Consider the following 18,584-nt stretch of genomic DNA (forward strand, 5'->3'; position numbering starts at 1 on the left):
ATTAGAAGTCCTGGATAATTTTATGACCATTAATGACACATGCAGAGCTAGGAAAGCTAAAGACTATTAAATCTCATACTTCATAATTGTGTTGCTGTGAGGGTCAGAAAGCAGTTTCTCTAAGGCTTTTGATCTACACATAAATTATGTCAGCATAGCTACATCAGTCAAGGGAGTGAAAAAACCACACCCCAACCGACATAGTTATGCCAACAAAACCCCCACTGTAGATGCAGTTGTCTTCACAGGAGAGGGCTTCTGGCAACATAGCTAACATCATTCAGGGAGGTAGCATTCTGATGGACAGAAAAACTCCTGGAAGTGAAGGCTTCATATACATGAGGGGTCTATGCAGGCATAGCCATATGGCATCTGTAATGTATGAACTACAGGAGTTTTACAGCATCTTGTGAAGCTTTAGGCACTGACTGCTGCCAGAAGCAGAGTTCCAGAGTAGATGGCCTATGGACTTTGACCTGATCTGGTATGGCAACTTACGCTCAGAAAAAATAAATGTGAAAATTCCATACTCAACTGGCAACTCACCTCACCTTTGTATATTAAATGTACTCTTACTTTTTATTACATTATCATTCCTGAACAATTCAGGCTGCATGCCAGTCGATCATGCGAAGAGCTACGCAAGAGCACCCTGTACGCACTTCTCTTGACTTGGAGCTGGACCTCCAGGCATCTCGGACCCGACAGAGTCGGCTGAACGATGAACTTCAGGCACTGCGCAATCTTAAACAGAAGCTTGAGGAGATGAAAGCCAGAGCAGAGACTGACCTTCCCCAGTGTGTGTTGGAGGATGAGCAATTCCAAAAGCTCTTGAAACAAGCTGAAAAGCAGGTATAAAGAGTGAACAAAACTCCCCATCATTGTGTGATAAGCACTCATTTATTTCCAGGGAGGGCTGTGCTTAAAAACTTAATAGTTATAGTCTGGTTGTGAAGGAAGCACAAATGAAAAAATGTCCTGTAATGTGCCTATAGATGGAATGGGTCCATAGCAGTGTTAAACAAAGAAAATTAAAAATCCCTTACTATAGGTTCTTGGGTAGATTTGGTTTAGATGTTTTTAGAAGATATTTATAGGAGTATCAAGCTTAGCTAATTACAAAGTTGAATTATGTAGCATGAGTAAAAGATCATGGGAAATCTAAAGAAAAAATCTATTAAAGAATTAATCCAAACTCCATTATTTATTTAAACCTAGAATTCGCTAAACACCAAAAGTAATGTTGTTCTAGAGTTGCACATCAGATTGAGTAGCCAATTAATTTGGAGGTAGAACGCTCTTTTTCATTTGGAGGCGGAGTTTGTGTTCTGAAACAATATAGAAATCCATTTAAAGGTTTAATAATCTTAAATCCCAGTCCTACTCCCATTGAAGTCAATGTTTTTGTTTTGTTGGAGGGAGGGGGGGGCGGTTCTATTCAGTGGTAGCTGTCTAGAAACCTCAACGAAGAGGGCCCAGAGAGGCAGAGGCCATGATTTGAGACTATAGGCTGTAATAATACCTGCGGCAAGGCTGTGCAACAGCCTCACAGGACCCCCACTCCCACCCCATCTTAGTTTGTCCTTCAGAACACCCTTCTTCTGACTTTGGCCAGGGAGAGCTGAGTTTCACCCACCAAGAGGTAGGTGCATTTCAGAAAAGATTAAAATATAAGTAAGAAACTGTATGTAAAATAGTCTACTGATTAGAGCAATGTAGGGGCTCACATTGCCTGGATCAATTACTGGGTCTACCACAGACTCTCTGTATGCAAGGCACATATCCTCTCTGTCCATCAGTTCCTTGTTTTCCAAAATGGTTCTGTAATACTAGCACACAGTAGTGTGGAGAGCTTGTGTTGGGAAAAGTTTTTGGAGATTCTTGGGTAAAATGTGCCGACAGTGCAAAGTTTGTTGTTTTTATCCACTTGGGTTCTTTGTGTATGTTTAAGCTCCCTCTGGTTGTTTTGTACTTGAAAAGTTTAATTATTTAAGAAAAAGCTAAATTTGTTAAGCAATTAAGTATTATACCTTATTTCTACCTCCACACTTTAGACAAATATGAAGCGATTACCTTATTAAAAACTAAGGGATTACTCCAGTCCATAGTTATCCCCATTACCATGTACATGCTTCTGAATTAGTTAGTACTGTAAAGGTTCCTGTCATGGGGCACAGACTCACCGGCGGTGCCTCCTGCTGGTCATTTCAGGTAATTAGCGTTCCAGCTTCTGGAGTGCCCTCTTCAGGCCGGTGTCTCACCTTGCTGCTGGCTCCCATGTCCCTCCCAGGACCCCGGTGCCCATTTCACTGGGTGCTGCCCCCTGGCAGTACCCCACAGTTCTGGGTCTCCCGCTCCCAGGGGAACCCCCCACCCACTATCCCTACCTTGCCTCAGTTGTAGGCTCCTGCCAGTCACCAGCTAGCCCCCACACCCTGGGGCAGACTGCAGTATGAGCCACTCATCACAAGCAAGGTTGGGTTTGGGCCTGCTGCCTCTGTCTAACCTTGGGCTGTCCCCTGCAACCCCAGTACCTGTTGGGCCTAATGCTAGGCCGCAGCCTGGGGCTTTCCTGGCTGGAGCGCCCCAGCTCCTCAGGCCCTTCCCCAGCCCTGCTCCAATCTAGGTACTCTGCTTAGGTCCCTACAGCGAGGTCCCTCCTTTTCAGAAGCTAGAGAGAGAGTGCTCTTCTGCTCCTGGCTTCCCTGGCTTTTATAAGGCCCACTGGGTCTGTTTGGGGCGTGGCCCCAGCTGCGGCTGCTCTGCCAATCAACCCAGCTCTTCCCCTGCCCCAGCCCTCTCCCAGGGCTATCTTAAACCTCTCTGGGCCTGAGCAGGTGTCCACCCCGCTACAGTCCCTTAATACTTATTTTATATTTACTATCTAAATTTAGCCAGTCCCTCAAGGAAGTACCAAAATATTCAATATTTACATCTCTAGTGTCAGGGGACCAGTGGCTGAAGTTCTCATCCCCCCCCAGTGCAAAGCCTAGGCTTTTTTGGAGAATTAAGGAGAATGCCATCCACCTCCAAGTTGCATTCAGTACATGCTACAGTACAGTCCCCTCTAATGCCTCCTGTTCCAGGCTATGAATCAGTCTCTCGGCACCTTCTACAGCTGTCTACACTCAGAGCTGGTAGGATACCCTCCCACGGTTGGGTTGGGTGGTTGTGGTTGGTTGTTTTAGTACTGATGCAGTCCCCAACAGTGCTAGCAATGTTGAGAATGCTATTGTAGACTGGCTGCTGGTGCCACTTTACCACTGTGTTGGCGAAACAGGCTAGTCTACTCAACATGGTCGTATTTCTTTACAAAGCCTGTGAGTCCCATCATAGTTAGGACCAATACGGCTACAACAAGTGTAGGAGAATTTTAGATAATCTTCTGTGGAAAACAAAACCTGAAGGCGTGGGGGATTTCCCAGTCACCAGTGTAAACAAAAATTCAGTGGTCCCTTTGTGGCCTGCTACAACAGTCCCACCACAGCAACCTATTTGGAGCCAATGTGGAGACCTCCCCTGTGCATACAGGGCATATAGCCCCCACTCCAACAGGGCTAGTGTGAGCATCCATAGTGCAGAGAACCTTGTATAGTTCCTCTGCAATAGGATGTATTTCTTCTGGTTTGAATAGGGTTAAGGAGACGGAAGAGATTTAAAAAAAAAAAAAATAGAAACATTTTCCAGCATTTCAAAACAAGTTTTAGGCGTCTTAATATTTTAATAATAAATCAAATGAGTTCCCCAAAACAACTATCATCACATGCTCAGTATTTACATATCTAGAGTATAGTCCTCTAAAGTTCTGATCCACTGTACAGTTCTGGGAAAGATTTCCGTATTTCATTTAAAAAAAAAAAAAGAAAAAAAAAAAGCCCATTCTGTTTCCCTGTTTGGTAAATTAACCTCTTAATATGGAAATAATCTGTAATTATGAGGTTAATGCCACATAGACAAGTCTTTGGTTTTAGCACCCTTTTTATATTTTATGCTTGGAGAATTTATTTTTTAAAGTGCAATTGCAGAAATAAAGAAATATACCTTACCAACTGTATATTACAACAAAACTGTCACCCCAGATGTTTCTTTTTAGGCAGTATAAAAACTGATATATATGTTAGGCATGAATTAAAACCTCAGATCTTAAACATCCCCAGACTGAGTTAGTTCAGATTTATGTTTTGGGTGTCTCTCATTTTTAAGAAGTCTTTAACTGGTATCCTGTGCGCTTTCATACTGTAATTCAATGTAGGAAATTAGAACAGGTGTTCAGAAATGAATTGTTGCATTGGATCAATATGAAACTTACTCACCCCAGGTATTTATCTGCTCAGAGCTTGCCAAACTGTGCTCTGTAGAGCACTTTTTAATGGTGTGCAGAGAGTTGGGTGATACTATTCACCTGGTTTTCAGCTGAGAAAATTGAAGCAAGTGGGAAGGAGAAGTGGAAAGAACAGCAAAAGTTAGACATTTTTATCTTTTTTTCCAAAAGATCTTAACACTTGTATTAAAGACAGCTATTGATGTAAAAATATTTTCCTTATATTATTTTTCTGTGTAAGCAAATGCTGTACTTGCCACAGGGATGTTGCCTGATGATTGTAAGGATGTTTTTAGGACCACCAGACAGGCCCACAGGTTACCTTATGAACCTAGCAAAGCAGACAATCACTGCTTGCTGTAACAGACAAAACCACTGCTAACTCCAGTGTTGAGATCCAAGGAACAGGTTTATTTCAGCATAGGTACAAAGTGCCACACCCCAGGGATCAATTGAGGGTGACGGGCCAATGAACAGGCTGTACACACACTAGGCAAAGACTTAATGTCTCAGTACAGTCTTTTATACCCAAGATGATTCTGTATCTTTATCAATACCCCTCTCCTCTGATTCATTGCATAATAATAATAAAGTTTTCTGAACAAATATAACATTCTGCATTGTGCCCTAAATTGTATAACTTGTTTACTTGTAAAAAGAACAGGAGTACTTGTGGCACCTTAGAGACTAACAAATGTATCTGTCAATTCAGTGTCTTTCTGGGTAGACCCAGGGTGTCTGGCTTCAGTTTGGTTTCTCTAGCCCTGTGAGAGTTTGGCAAAGAGCATTGACAGATAAATTTGTTAGTCTCTAAGGTGCCACAAGTACTCCTGTTCTTTTTGCAGATACAAACTAACACGGCTGCTACTCTGAAACCTTGTTTACTTGTATAACTTGTGTATTTGTCTGGGACTTTGGGGACTTTCTTTATTTCTGATTATATTTGGCTGGGTCATTGTAACTTCATCCTTGTTGTGTACCCAAATATCAGGGACATTTCAAGAGCTGAATAAGAAAATACACAGTAAGCTATATCTGAATTAGCCAAATGGCTTTGTTTTGCACTCCTTCCCAAAAAGGGTTATTTACTGGTAACCCTACAAACTAGCCAACTCATTGTATTGATTATATTGGTTATGCGCTTGTTTATATATCACTAGCCAATGTGTGGCACGCGCATGTGTGTGTGTTTGTGTGTGTGTATGTCTGTATGTATATGATTGATTAAGTACACTTAAGCCCTTGCCACTTTACATGAGGTAAATTCACCTAATCACTGTCTCAACTCCTTACACTGATGAAGGGATGATCTCCACATTTATGAATGGGAAGGGGAGGTGGTCCATTCCGTTGGTAATGGGAGAAGAGAAAACATCTATCATCAAGTGGGTCTGTTCTGTAAAATGTTTGAGAACTCATACGCTTAGACGGGGAGAGCTTTCCTGTGCTCAGTTGTCCTGATGCTCACTCACCTCTTCATCTACAGTGTGCGATGTGGTAGCCTGGTGATGCTGCACTGAGCTTTAATAATACTGGAGTTAGCCAGAGCCAAATGATGTGCGTTGCTTTTTTCAGGGCATCCTTGTCCCCTCCACATCTGCAGGTGAAAGAACCCAGGAGATAGGGGAGAAGCAGTAAAAGCAGAGCGCAGCTTCTGTGGCATCTTTCACTAACCCCATGGAGTCTGCGTTGTGTGTCCTGGGCAGGGTTGGGACAAGGACTGTGTGTGGGTTCTACTGTCAGTGGCAACATTCCTTCATGTAACCCTCTTGTCACCAAAGGGTCTCCAAGAGCAAAGTGTTAGTGGGGGATCCCGATCAGAAACCATACTGTTGTGGGTTCGGAAGAAGCTGGAGGTGAGGGAGGGGCTTGGGAGCCAGTACAGAGGCCCAGGGCCTGTTTACTGAGATATCTGCCTCCATGGATTTCCCAAGATCAGTTGAAGCGCCTGCTGCTTCCATTGGGGGAAGGTGCAACTCAGCCCCTTCCCAATTAAATATGAGAGTGCAGGCTCATGGTGCCTCCAGTACCTGATGTAGGAATTGCTCAGGTAGGGGAAACAGGGTCTGCAACTCAGTTATTGAAAGTGCTCTGAAAACACACTTCTCTGCTATTATTTTTTTCAGGTTTTGAAATGGGAGCTGCAAGCACTTTGATCAGTGGATTGATGGGCAGGGCTATAACAGCCATCTCAGGTCTGGCAGAGTGGCCAGTCTGTTGCCCCTGCCTGTAGTGCTAGCACAAACTCCTTGGGTGCTGTTAAGTACTGAAGTGAGTTAATTCAAGGCTTTGAATAACAAAAGCCCTACCAGTCACTCTTTCAAGTGCTGTCCCCAGATAATTACAAACTGTAAGCTGTGGCATGATCATGATGTACTATATTGCTCCCTACATCCATACTAAAAGGTTACCTCGTGTCACCGGAACTTTTGTAAATGCCTCTCTGTCCTTTATTAAAACGATTTTGTAACATTTTGCAGAAGCATTCAGGTGAAACACTGAGACCCACACCTGTCTTACCAGGAAGGGAGAGAATTGGGGCTATTTTATCTTTCTTGAACTGTAGAAGAAAACCATTTACCATGTGGCTGTGACCTTTTCTGCCCTGTGCTGAAAATGCAGATCTGACCCAGAGAGAGCTTTTTCCAGATCTGCTGCAAATTTTCTCTTGACAATCTGTCTTTCTCACTAAAAGAAAAGGAGTACTTGTGGCACCTTAGAGACTAACCAATTTATTTGAGCATGAGCTTTCGTGAGCTACTCTGTAGCTCACGAAAGTTCATGCTCAAATAAATTGGTTAGTCTCTAAGGTGCCACAAGTACTCCTTTTCTTTTTGCGAATACAGACTAACACGGCTGTTCCTCTGAAACCTGTCTTTCTCACTGTAGGTGTTTTGTTTCTGCATTTATCAGAGGCAGCACGTTCCTTTCCTGCTATTTACTCTTAAATGTGGTACAATTTCCAGAAATATCATAGATCTGTGAAGTGAAAATAAAAGTAGAAAACTTGAAATAGTGGATGCTTACATATTCTGATTATCAGTATTAGCTGGGAATGCTTGTGATTTTAACACATGGCCACTGACAAAACATGTATTAATTTTCCAAGTGTTACTTTACTTGCCAGCAGTAAGTTGCAGATTGCTATTCTTACTGTGTATATACCATGCCTGCTAGTGTCCAAGAACTAATGGGGAAAATATTTCTGTATTAACCTCAATTTTAAAATCTGACTTGATATTTTGAGGGAAGAGAGGGATTTCCAGGGGGATGGGTGAGTGGTTTCTGCAGTGATACTAATAAACACTGACCATAGCTTTATTCGGGGTGGTAACTTTTCTATAATCACTGGTGCAGAGACACTATGCAAGTATAGTAGAACAATTTTTTACTATAATGATCGCTTACGTACAAGAAAAACAGCTATTTTTGCTGCTTTCTTTTTCCTTCTCTCACCTTTAAAATGTGTGGTTCAGTATTAATGTTCTGAAGTGGATATTTTCTCTTGTATTACTGCAAAATTGCTTCTATTTAAAAAAAATGAAGTGAAAGAAATAGGAGGGTATTAAAAATGTTAGTACAATAGACTTTGTTGTTGAAGGCAAATTAGAGATGTTCATTTTCAACAGGTTGCAGGTGTGCTGCTTTTTGTAGCCTATACATTCAGGGTATGCCTTCATAGCATTTTGGAGCAAGCAGGAGCGAGCCTCCCAGTGTGTGTTGACAGACTTGGGCTAGCAGGGTTCACACTAGCACTTTGAAGCTGTGGCTGAGGCTGGAACTTGGCCTCTGAAGCCTAGGGAGGGGGATGGGCTCTCACTTGCTCCAAAATGCTGTGTGGCACCCCAACTCCACAGTGCAATTTGGTGACTGCCATAAAAATACTAGTTTCTAGGGCTGTCAAGTGATTAAAATTAATCATAGTTAATTGTGCGATTAAAAAAATAATAGAATACCATTTATTTAACTATTTTTGGATTTTTCTACATTTTCAAATATATTGATTTCAATTACAATACAGAATACAATGTACAGTGCTCACTTTATTTTTTATTACAAGTATTTGCACTGTAAAAAAACCAAAAGAAATAATATTTTTCAGTTCACCTAATACAAATACTGTAGTGCAATCTCTTTGTCATGAAAGTTGAAATTACAAATGTAGAATTATGTACAAAAGTAACTGCATTCAAAAATAAAACAATGTAAAATTTTAGAGCCTGCAAGTCCACTCAGTCTTACTTCTTGTTCAGCCAATCACTCAGACAAACAAGTTTGTTTATGTTTGCAGAAGATAATGCTGCCTGCTTCTCATTTACAATGTCACCTGAAAGTGAGAACAGGCGTTCTCATAGCACTGTCGTAGCTGGCATCACAAGATATTTACGTGCCAGATATGTTAAAGATTCATATGTCCCTTCATGCTTCAACCACCGTTCCAGGGGGCATGTGTCCATGCTGATGACAGGTTCTGCTTGATAATAATCCAAAATAATGCGGACCGACGCATGTTCATTTTCATCATCTGAGTCAGATGCCACCAGCAGAAGGTTGATTTTCTTTTTTTGGTGGTTCGGGTCTGTAGCTTTCGGGTTCTGGTGTGTTGCTCTTTTAAGACTTCTGAAAGCATGCTCCACACCTCATCCCTCTCAGATTTTGGAAGGCACTTCAGATTCTTAAACCTTGGGTCAAGTGCTATAGCTATTTTTAGAAATATCACATTGGTACCTTCTTTGTGTTTTGTCAAATCTGCAGTGAAAGTGTTCTTAAAACAAACGTGCTGGACATCATCTGAGACTGCTATACCATGAAATATATGGCAGAATGCAGGTAAAACAGAGCAAGGAACATAAAATTCTCCCCTAAGAAGTTGTCACAAATTTAATTAACACGTTATTTTTTTAAAGAGCATCATTAGCATGGAAGCATATCCTCTGGAATGGTGACCGAAGCATGAAGGAACATACAGATGTTTTGTAGCTGGCATTGCAAGGTATTTACATGCCAGATATGCTAAAGTGCCATGCGAATGCCTGTTCTCACTTTCTGGTGAAACTGTAAATAAGAAGAGGGCAGCATTATCTCCTGTAAATGTAAACAAACTTGTTTGCAATTGGCTGAACAAGAAGTAGGACTGAGTTGACTTGTAGGCTCTAACATTTTACAGTGTTTTGTTTTTGAGTGCAGTTATGTAACCAAGAAAAATGTACATTTATAAGTTGCACTTTCATGACAAAGTGATTGCACTACAGTACTTGTATGAGGTGAATTGAAAAATACTATTTCTTTTGTTTATCATTTTTACAGTGCAAATATTTGTATTTAAAAATAATGTACACTTTGATTTCAATTACAACACAGAATACAGTATATATGAAATTGTAGAAAAACATCCAAAATATTTAATAAATGTCAATTGGTATTCCATTGTTTAACAGTACAATTAAAACTGCGATTAATCGCAATTAATTTTTTTGAGTTAATCACGTGAGTTAACTGTGATTAATCGACAGCCCTACTATTTTCCTTAGCAATCCTAAAGCAAATGGTCATTTGTAAGTAATCGATCTAAAATAGTTAACATAAGAGGGGCTAAGCTCTAATGCCAAGCTGGTCTCTTTTTAAGAAGCTGGTAAGAACAGCATTGTAGAGAAGTATAAATGGGCAGAAGTATTTTAAATATTAGGAAGGCACCTTCTCTTTCCTTTTTGTAACTAAACACTTGGCCAGGCAATGACTGGTACAGTAACTCCTCACTTAGTCGTCCCATTTAACATTGTCTCGTTGTTACGTTGCTGATCAATTAGGGAACATGCTGGTTTAAAGTTGTGCAGTGCTCCCTTATAAGGTTTGGCAGCCGCCTGCTTTGTCCACGGGTTGCAGGAAGAGCAGCCCGTTGGAGCTAGCTGGTGGGAGCTTGGAACCAGGGTGGACCGGCAGCCCCCCATCAGCTCCCTGCTCCCCTAAGTTCCCTGTGCAGCAGCTGCCCAGCAGACTACCAATTGCCAGCGGTTCAGCTGTCCCTCCCCCCACTGCCATGTGCTGCTCCTGCCCTCTGCCTTGGAGCTGCTCCTGGGAGCCTCCTGCTTGCTGTGCAGGGAAGGGGGGGCTAATGTCAGGGTGTCCCCCTCTCCCCTACTCCTGCCCCCCTTACCCCTTCTCCATATAAAGCAGGGTGGGGACAGGACAGGGCTCAGGACGGAGAGAGCTGGCTGCAGCTGCTGTCTCAACTTCCTGATTTTTTTAAAGGCAATGTACTTAGAATGGGGTCAGTGTACTTAAAGGGGCAATACGCATCTCTCTCTCTCCCTCACACAGGGTGTGTGTCGCTGTCTCTCTCTGCTATGCTGTCTTCCCCTCCCTCCATTCATGCTGCCTTGTAGAGTGTGAGGCTACATTAACAACAATGTGTTAACCCTTGAGGGCTCAGCCGAGTGCTAGTTCATCATTTAGCAGTAAGGCGTTCCCTGGGAAATATCCCACCCTCTTCCACCCTCTAACTTCACCACCTCATCCAAACTTCACAATCATCATTGCTGTGTACAGTATTAAACTGTTTGTTTAAAACTCTGTGTGTGTGTGTGTATATATATAGTTTTTTGTCTGGTGAAAAAAATTTCCCTGGAACCTAACCCCCCCATTTACATTAAGCGAATCCAATTTCCCCATAAGAATTAAAATGATTTAGCTTAAAGTCGCATTTTTCAGGAACATAACTACAACAAACTGGCATGGCCCTGGTCTGTTATAAACCCAGGAAATAAATTATCTCACCTCAGGCATCTAGCTAGCAGATGTGCTGGTGCATTCTTTCCATTTCTAAAGTAACGCTCAGCTCCCTATTGAAGCGATGCACACCACTTCTACTTGAGTTCTCGGTAACTTTGTGCTATGTTCCATAAACTCCCTTGTATAAAGAGATTTTGCCTGATGGATTTAACTCTACATTCTTCCTCCTACAGCCTCTTTGAAATTGTCAATTGCTGGATGTTGTAATTTTCCCCCTCTACAGGCTGAACAATCAAAGGAGGAACAGAAACAGGGTTTAAGTGCTGAAAAATTGATGAGAAAAGCTTCCAAGGATGTGTGTCGGTTACGGGAACAGAGCCAGAAAGTGCCAGTGGAAGTGCAGTCGTTCAGGTACAGCATGTTCTGGTTGGTCTTCTGGCTCTTCTAAATCTGTAGAGTTGGTCAGTCTAAGCTCTCGTTTTAAGAACATCCTTTTATTTAGAATTGGTCAATTTGCTGTAGTGTTGGAACATGAATTATCTGAGCGTAAGCCAATATGCCAGTGCAGTATTAGTCAAAACCTACATCTTCTCTTAATCCAGTATGTCCTCACTAAGAGCATTAAATCGGCAGAGTGCGTCCTCACTACCGTGGCTAGCATAGACTCACGGAGCGGTGCACTGTGGGAAGCTATCCCACAGTTCCCTCAGTCTCCGCTGCCCATTGGAATTCTGGGTTAAGCTCCTAATGCCTGAAGGGGCAAAAGCATTGTCGTGGGTGGTTTTGAGTACATGTTGTCAGTCTCCCCTCCTTCCTCCATGAAAGCAACTGCAGACAATCATTTTGCACCTTTTTTTCTGGGTTACCTGTGCAGACGCCATAGCACGGCAAGCATGGAGCCTGCTCAGCTCACCGCTGCTGTTGTGAGCATTGTAAACACCTCGCGCATTATACTGCAGTATGTGCAGAATCTGGCTAAGAGACAGCAGCACGATTGTGTGAGGACGATTGTGAGGAGGACATGGACACAGACGTTACTGAAAGCATGGGATGTGGCAATTGGGACATCATGGCGGCAGTGGGGCTGGTTGATACAGTGGAACGACAATTCTGGGCCCAGCAAACAATCACAGACTGGTGGGACCACATAGGCTTGGAGGTAGGGGATGATTCCCAGTGGCTGCGAAACTTTCACATGTGTGAGGCCACTTTCCTGGAGTTCTGTGAGTTGCTTTCCCCCACCCTGAAGTGCAGGAATACTAAGATGAGAGCTTCCCTGACAGTTGAGAAGCAAGTGGTGATAGCCCTGTGGAAGCTTGCAACGCCTGACTGCTACCGGTCAGTCGGGAATCAATTGGAATGGGCAAATCTACTGTTGAGACTGCTGTGATTCAAGTAGCCAGTGCAATCACTGACATTCTGCTATCAAGGGTAGTCACTCTGGGAAATGTTGTGTGTGTTTCTCCTTGAGGCAAACCCGCCTCCTTTCTTGATTTTAATTCCCTGTAAGCCAACCACCTTCGATCACAGCTGGCAAAGGAAATAAAGTCACTATTGTTTTGAAACCATGCATTCTTTATGTATTAATTTTTTTAAAAAGGGCGATAACTGATAAGGTAGCCTAGGTGAGGTGGGGGAGGAGGGGAGAAGGAGACTACAAGGGCACATTGCTTATTGTAGCCACGCTAAAAACCAAAACTGTTTGAATGACAGCCTTCTGTTGCTTAGGCCATCCCCTGGAGTTGAGTGGCTGGGTGCCCGGAGCCGCCTTCCCCAACCCGCCTGCGTTCTTGGGCGTGTGGGTGAGGAGAATATGGAACTTGGGGAGGAGGGCAGGAGCTTTTACAGTGGATGCCACGTCAGTTTGTGCTCTTGTTGGCTTTCCTGCAGCTCCACCAGACATCTGAGCATGTCCGTTTGCTCCCCCGTTTGGCTGAGCATTGCATCCTGCCTCTTCTCATTGCACTCACTTAATGCTTTCCTGGACTCTGCCACTGAATGCCTCCACGCATTCAGCTGTGCTCTATCAGTGCGGGAGGACCGCATGAGCTCGGAAAACATGTCATTGCAAGTTCATTTTTTTCGCCTTCTGATCTATGATAATCTCAGGGACGGAGATGATAGGGGGAACATAGAAACACTTGCACCTGTGGGGGGATAAAAAGGGAGAGTAAAATTTAAGACGATACATTTCTGAGAACAAAAGGGAGACTCTTTCCCAGTGAATCAAGCAATTCACAGCAGACAGCACATGTGCTTTAGGTACAAGGTCGCATTTTGCCTTTTATATTGAGCGCCTGCTGGTGTGGTGACACATCACACATGGCTGGCTGGTCAACAGAATTTGGTTTCCAGGCAGCCATGGTAAGCCAAAGGGTGAGCGGGTTTGGCTTCTTACGCCTTCATAACATGTGGGAATGTTTTCAAACTGCAGCACCCTCCTTTCCCATAGCAATGCCGGTTGGGTTTGCCATTTAAAAGGAGGGGCTGCGGTTTTCGTGTGGATGTGCAGCACACACCTCCCTCTACCCCCCCGCGTGGCTATTTGGGATGATTCCTTCACCCCTCCCCCCGCAGTGTGGCTGTGGGATGATCCCTTTTAGCCGAGCACAAACAGCCCAGCATAAACGGGGTCCTTTTACTGTTCCCTTACAAAAATTCCCCTATTTCAACCAGGTGACCATGAATGATATCACCCTCCTGAGGCTAACACAGAAAGATAAAAACCGAATGTTGCTTGAATGCGACCAAATCCCTGGACCATTCGCTGCCATGCTTTGTGCTGCAGTGATTCCAGACTACTTGCTACTGGCTTGGCTTAATAAAGTGTCCTACCGTGGAGATTGAAATAAGGCAGCCCTCCGCAGAAACCTTCTGCAAAGGCTTTCAGAGTACCTCTAGGAGAGCTTCATGGAGATCTCCCTGGAGGATTCCTGCTCCATCCCCAGACACATTAACAGACTTTTCCAGCAGCTATACTGACCGCAAATGCATCCCAAGTCTTCAGGGCAAATCAAACATTAAACACTGTTGCTTTTAAACCCTGTACTGTAGTTACAAATGTGCACTCACCAGAGGTGCCTTCTCCACCTTCAGGGTCGGGGATCCTGCCTTGGGAGGGTATTGGCTCCAGGGTGATGAAAAGGTCTTGGCTGCCGGGGAGAACGGATTCACCGCTTGCCTGCTGCGCATTCTCCTCCTCCTCCATAAAATCCTCCTCCATGTCGCATGAGACTCCCCCCTTGCAGGTGTCCACGGACAGTGGTGGGGTAGTGGTATGGTCCCCTCCTAGAATGCCATGCAGCCGCTCACAGAAGCGGCATGTATGGGGCTCTGACCCAGAGCAACCATTTGCCTCCTTTGTCTTGGCAGGCTTGCCTGAGCTCCTTGACTTTCACGTGGCACTGCTGTGGGTCCCTGTTGTAGCCTCTGTCCATTATGCCCTGTGCGATTTGGCATATATATTAGCATTTCTTCTTTTTGATCGGAGCTCTGCCTGCACAGATTCCTCTCCCCATATGGCAATCAGATCCAGTGTCTCCCCTTCGCTGCATGCTGGAGTTTGTTTGCGATTCTGAGGAGACTGCATGGTCACCTGTGCTGCTGAGCTTGCCACGCTGACCAAATGGGAAATGAAATTCAAAAGTTGCCAGGGCTTTTCCTGTGTACCTGGCTAGTGCATCGGAGTTGAAAGTACTGTCTAAAGCGGTCACATTAGAGCACTCTAGGATAGCTCCCGGAGGCCAGTAACGTAGATTTGCATCCGTACTACCCCAAATTTGACACAGCAAGGTCAATTTTAGCGCTCCTCCCCTCGCCAGGGAGAAGTACAGAAGTCAATTTTAAGAGCCCTGGATGGAACGGGGTTTCTTGTGTAGACGCATTCATTATAAAATCGACCTAACCCTGGAGTGTAGACCAGGGCTAACAGAGATTCTTTGGCATAATTTTAGTAAATCTCCCAGATGCCAATCAATCTAGGACACATAATAGTGAGTTAAGTTAGTGTTAAGGCAATATCTATTTGATCAGGAAATCCTCACAACTGGCACCATAATTGGATGGCTGGCTGGGAGGCTTTGGCCCGCTCTAGTCCCTTTTGACAGCCACAAGGGAGAAACAAGGCAGGTAGAGATTGTTTATGGGTTTTGTTCAGTGTAAAGCAGAAATGATATCTTATAAATTTCATTTCTGTTGGTTTTGCCTGTCATTAACTCTTAAGAGGCTGTGGTTCTAGCCTTAGGCTCATGCTGTTAAATGCAAGATTGGTGGTGAATAGTGTCACCTGTGGTGACTGAAGGATGAATACCTGATCTTGCTTGCATCACCAAAAGCTGGTAGGATAATACTGATGGATCCATTCTGATGCAGCAGCCAGCTATTTAGTACAGAATCAACCTAAGGAGAATGATCAGGGAGGTAGTATGGCCATGCTGTTTGCCTCCAACTCAGAATACAGCAGTCACTCACTGCAAAATGGGATAAAATATATTGTCTTTATCTTCTGTGTGTGTGTGTGTGTGTCTTGGAATGGAGTTAATTTGTGACTAATTTTTGGGTGCTGTGACAGGGTCAGGCCAGATGGCTACAAGAGAGTGCTAGAAGGCAGATATATTAGCCCCAGGTTAAGGAGGTCCCTTTTCCCTGGGTAAGGTAACAGGGAAGTTTCCAGAACAATCAGGAACTTTCTGGAAACAATTAAGGCAGACAGGCTGATTAGAACACCTGCAGCCAATCAAGAAGCTGCCAGCATCAATTAAGACAGGCAGGCTAATCAGGGCACCTGGGTTTTTTAAAAAAGGAGCTCACTTCAGTTTGTGGTGTGTGTGTGAGGAGCTGGGAGCAAGAGGCGCAAGGAGCCGAGAGTGAGAAGGCATACTACTGGAAGACTGAGCAGTACAGGCATTATCAGACATCAGGAGGAAGGTCCTGTGGTGAGAATAAAGAAGGTGTTGGGAGGAGGCCATGGGGAAGTAGCCCAGGGAGTTGTAGCTGTCACGCAGCTGTTACAGGAGACACTGTAGACAGCTGCAATCCACAGGGCCCTGGGCTGGAACCCGGAGTAGAGGGCGGGCCCGGGTTCCCCCCATCCCTCCATTCTCCCAACTTGATACCGGAGGAGTTGACCTGGACTGTGGGTTCCAACAGAGGGGAAGGTCTCTGGCCTGTTCCCCAATCCATTAGGTGGATCAGCAGAGACTGAAGGGATTGTTGTTCTTCCTTTTCCCCATGCTGGCCAGTGATGAGGCTAACTGAGTGAACGGCAGATTTGAGCCTTGAAAGTGGCCAAACTGAGGGCTGCCGTGAACCTCTGAGGCGAGCAAATCCACCAATAAGCGCAGGACCCACCAAGGCAGAGGAGGAACTTTGTCAGAGTGCTAATCAACCCATTGCTCTCCCAGATCTTGGCATGAGCTATGGAAGCTCCTAACCGTAGTGTTGTTGGAGGAATTGAGGCAGATAGTTACACAATGACTTCAACATCCATCGGGACGATAAAACCTTGGTATCATCTCCGAAGTTCCTGATGGCCATGTAACTATGTGAACTGGTAGCTACTGGCTCAGTTCAGATAGTTGCACTCTTGACCGAGTGTTTTGAACTGGAGCTCAAGCTTAGGCAGTTGGAATCCAGGCTCCATGTACTGGGGAAATAGCCCCCTATAGTTTGAGTTTAGGGCACGCCTATCCTGTCAGGCGATGGACCTGTTTTAATGGTCCCCACTCAAAAACTAATGAAAGTAGAGCACCTCTAGGAGGCTCTGTGGGAAGATATTCCTGTGAAAGATCACTATTGAGGGGTTGGTAGAATATTGTAAACTTTTATCATCCATAATCTATATGTAAGCAGAGTCAGGATGAGCTCCACCCTGACATCTGGTGGTGAGGTGTGGCAAGTTGTGGAAAAGAACTTCAGGGGCCGATCTCATTTGCATAGGCACACCCACCCCACCTAGCATGAGCCAATTGCTGCCAAAATGGTCACTTTGGCTGCCGTGGGATCCCCAGTGTCTCTGTTATTGGGGCAGGAATAATAAATTGTTATTACCCTGATTATGGGTATCAAGGACAGTGGACCTGTACTTGGCCTTTTGTTATGACGGAGGGACTCGCCGTCAACTAAGGAGCACTTGCTAGGCAAGGGATATGGGTTCCAAAACTCTGTGACTTGAGAGAGTCTGGGGACAGGTATTAATACTTGGTGGCATGGGCCCCCTCGTGAGGGCCTTACATGCTAATTGCACTTCCTCCTCTCTCCACTGTGGAATATTAGAGCTAATTTTGATTCCATTAGGAGTCTAGTTACAGGCTGCTGAGCTGAATTCACTTTGGGCCAATGGTGCACGAGCACTGAGGCTCCCCTACTACAAGCTGAAGTCACAAAAGAGCTAAACTTACTAAGAGCTGAAATCACTGAGTGTTGTGTTAAGTAGTGGGGGAGCCTGAAGCTATACTGCAGAGCAGTTTGCGGGATGGCGACCAGAGCGGCTGGTGGAGCAGAGCAGTTTGTCAGATGCCTAGAGCAGCTCATGGGGCAGCTGGCAGAGCGGAGCCCCAGGGAGAGGTGGGGCCATCAGCTTTGGACCACGTAAGGTGCCCCTTCACCTCCTCCTCCCCCAATCTTCACCCAGGTTGGGAGGTAAAACTCTGCAGATAAACTTTTGAACTCTGATCAGGGACAGAGACTTTTGGGTCGTTGGACTTTTGGGACTTTGGGTGATTTTGGGTTGCTGGACTCAAGAACCAAAGGGAAAGGACACGCCCCAATTTGCTTGGGGTGGATTTTTTGCTCATGGGTTGTGTTATGAATCCCGTTGGTGGTATTTCCCCAACATAATGCCACATTGTTTCTCTCTGTTATTAAAAGGCTTTTTGCTGCATTCAGACTATGCGCTTGTGAGAGGGGAAGTATTGCCTCTTGGAGGCGCCCAGCGGGGGTGGTATAAATTTGTCCCAGGTCACTGGGTGGGGGCTTGAGCCGGTTTTGCATTATGTTATTGGAATGGAACCCCTAGATACTGAACCCGGCCCTTGTTGCTGCCAACTCTGACAGGCAGAAGGGTTACATATACGTTGTGTCCTATGCACCATCTTATCTGGCTTTGCCCTCATGGATTTCCTTTGTCTATAGATAACCTATCATGGGTGAAGTGAGAATGAAGACAGCAAAGTCTCCAGAGACGGAAATCTGGGGCTGATGTTCAGAGATTGAGTCATAAAGAGTCTTTAAATTCTTATGCCATGGTTATGTGGGAGGCAAAGTAAAGATTCTTTGCCTCTGCCATATCATCCAAAACGTCTCAATCAATAGATTAGGTTTGGGTGACAGAGAACTTGTTGATCAGAGCTGCCTTCCTGGGGTAGTTGATAAAGTTCCTCTAGTTATGAGGGATATGTTGTGAATAAAACTGAGCAGATTTGGGCTTGGCTGCCTGCTACTGTGAATGAGTGGCAGGAACTGGAGTCAAGTTCAGTCCAATTCAATGAGAGAGATTAGAGGTGTTTTGCTGTCTCTTTGAATTCACTTCCTTCTT

General features: G+C 44.5%; 1 protein-coding gene across 2 annotated transcripts in view; it reads left to right on the top strand.

Moving 5' to 3' along the window:
- WWC2 (WW and C2 domain containing 2) overlaps window positions 1-18,584 on the top strand; it is a 184,594-nt gene that overhangs the window by 161,852 nt on the left and 4,158 nt on the right. The window contains exons 21-23 of one of the 2 annotated variants that reach the window (XM_048847885.2): window positions 610-852; window positions 11,334-11,461; window positions 11,925-12,618. In XM_048847885.2, the coding sequence (XP_048703842.2) occupies window positions 610-852; window positions 11,334-11,461; window positions 11,925-12,201 (648 nt within the window). In that variant the 3' untranslated portion in view covers window positions 12,202-12,618. Of the gene's footprint in view, window positions 1-609; window positions 853-11,333; window positions 11,462-11,924; window positions 12,619-18,584 lie in introns of those variants that run through there. The other variant, XM_048847887.2, reaches the window with a different exon arrangement.

The sequence above is a fragment of the Caretta caretta genome, chromosome 4, assembly GCF_965140235.1.
Source record: "Caretta caretta isolate rCarCar2 chromosome 4, rCarCar1.hap1, whole genome shotgun sequence".
NCBI lineage: Eukaryota > Metazoa > Chordata > Testudines > Cheloniidae > Caretta > Caretta caretta.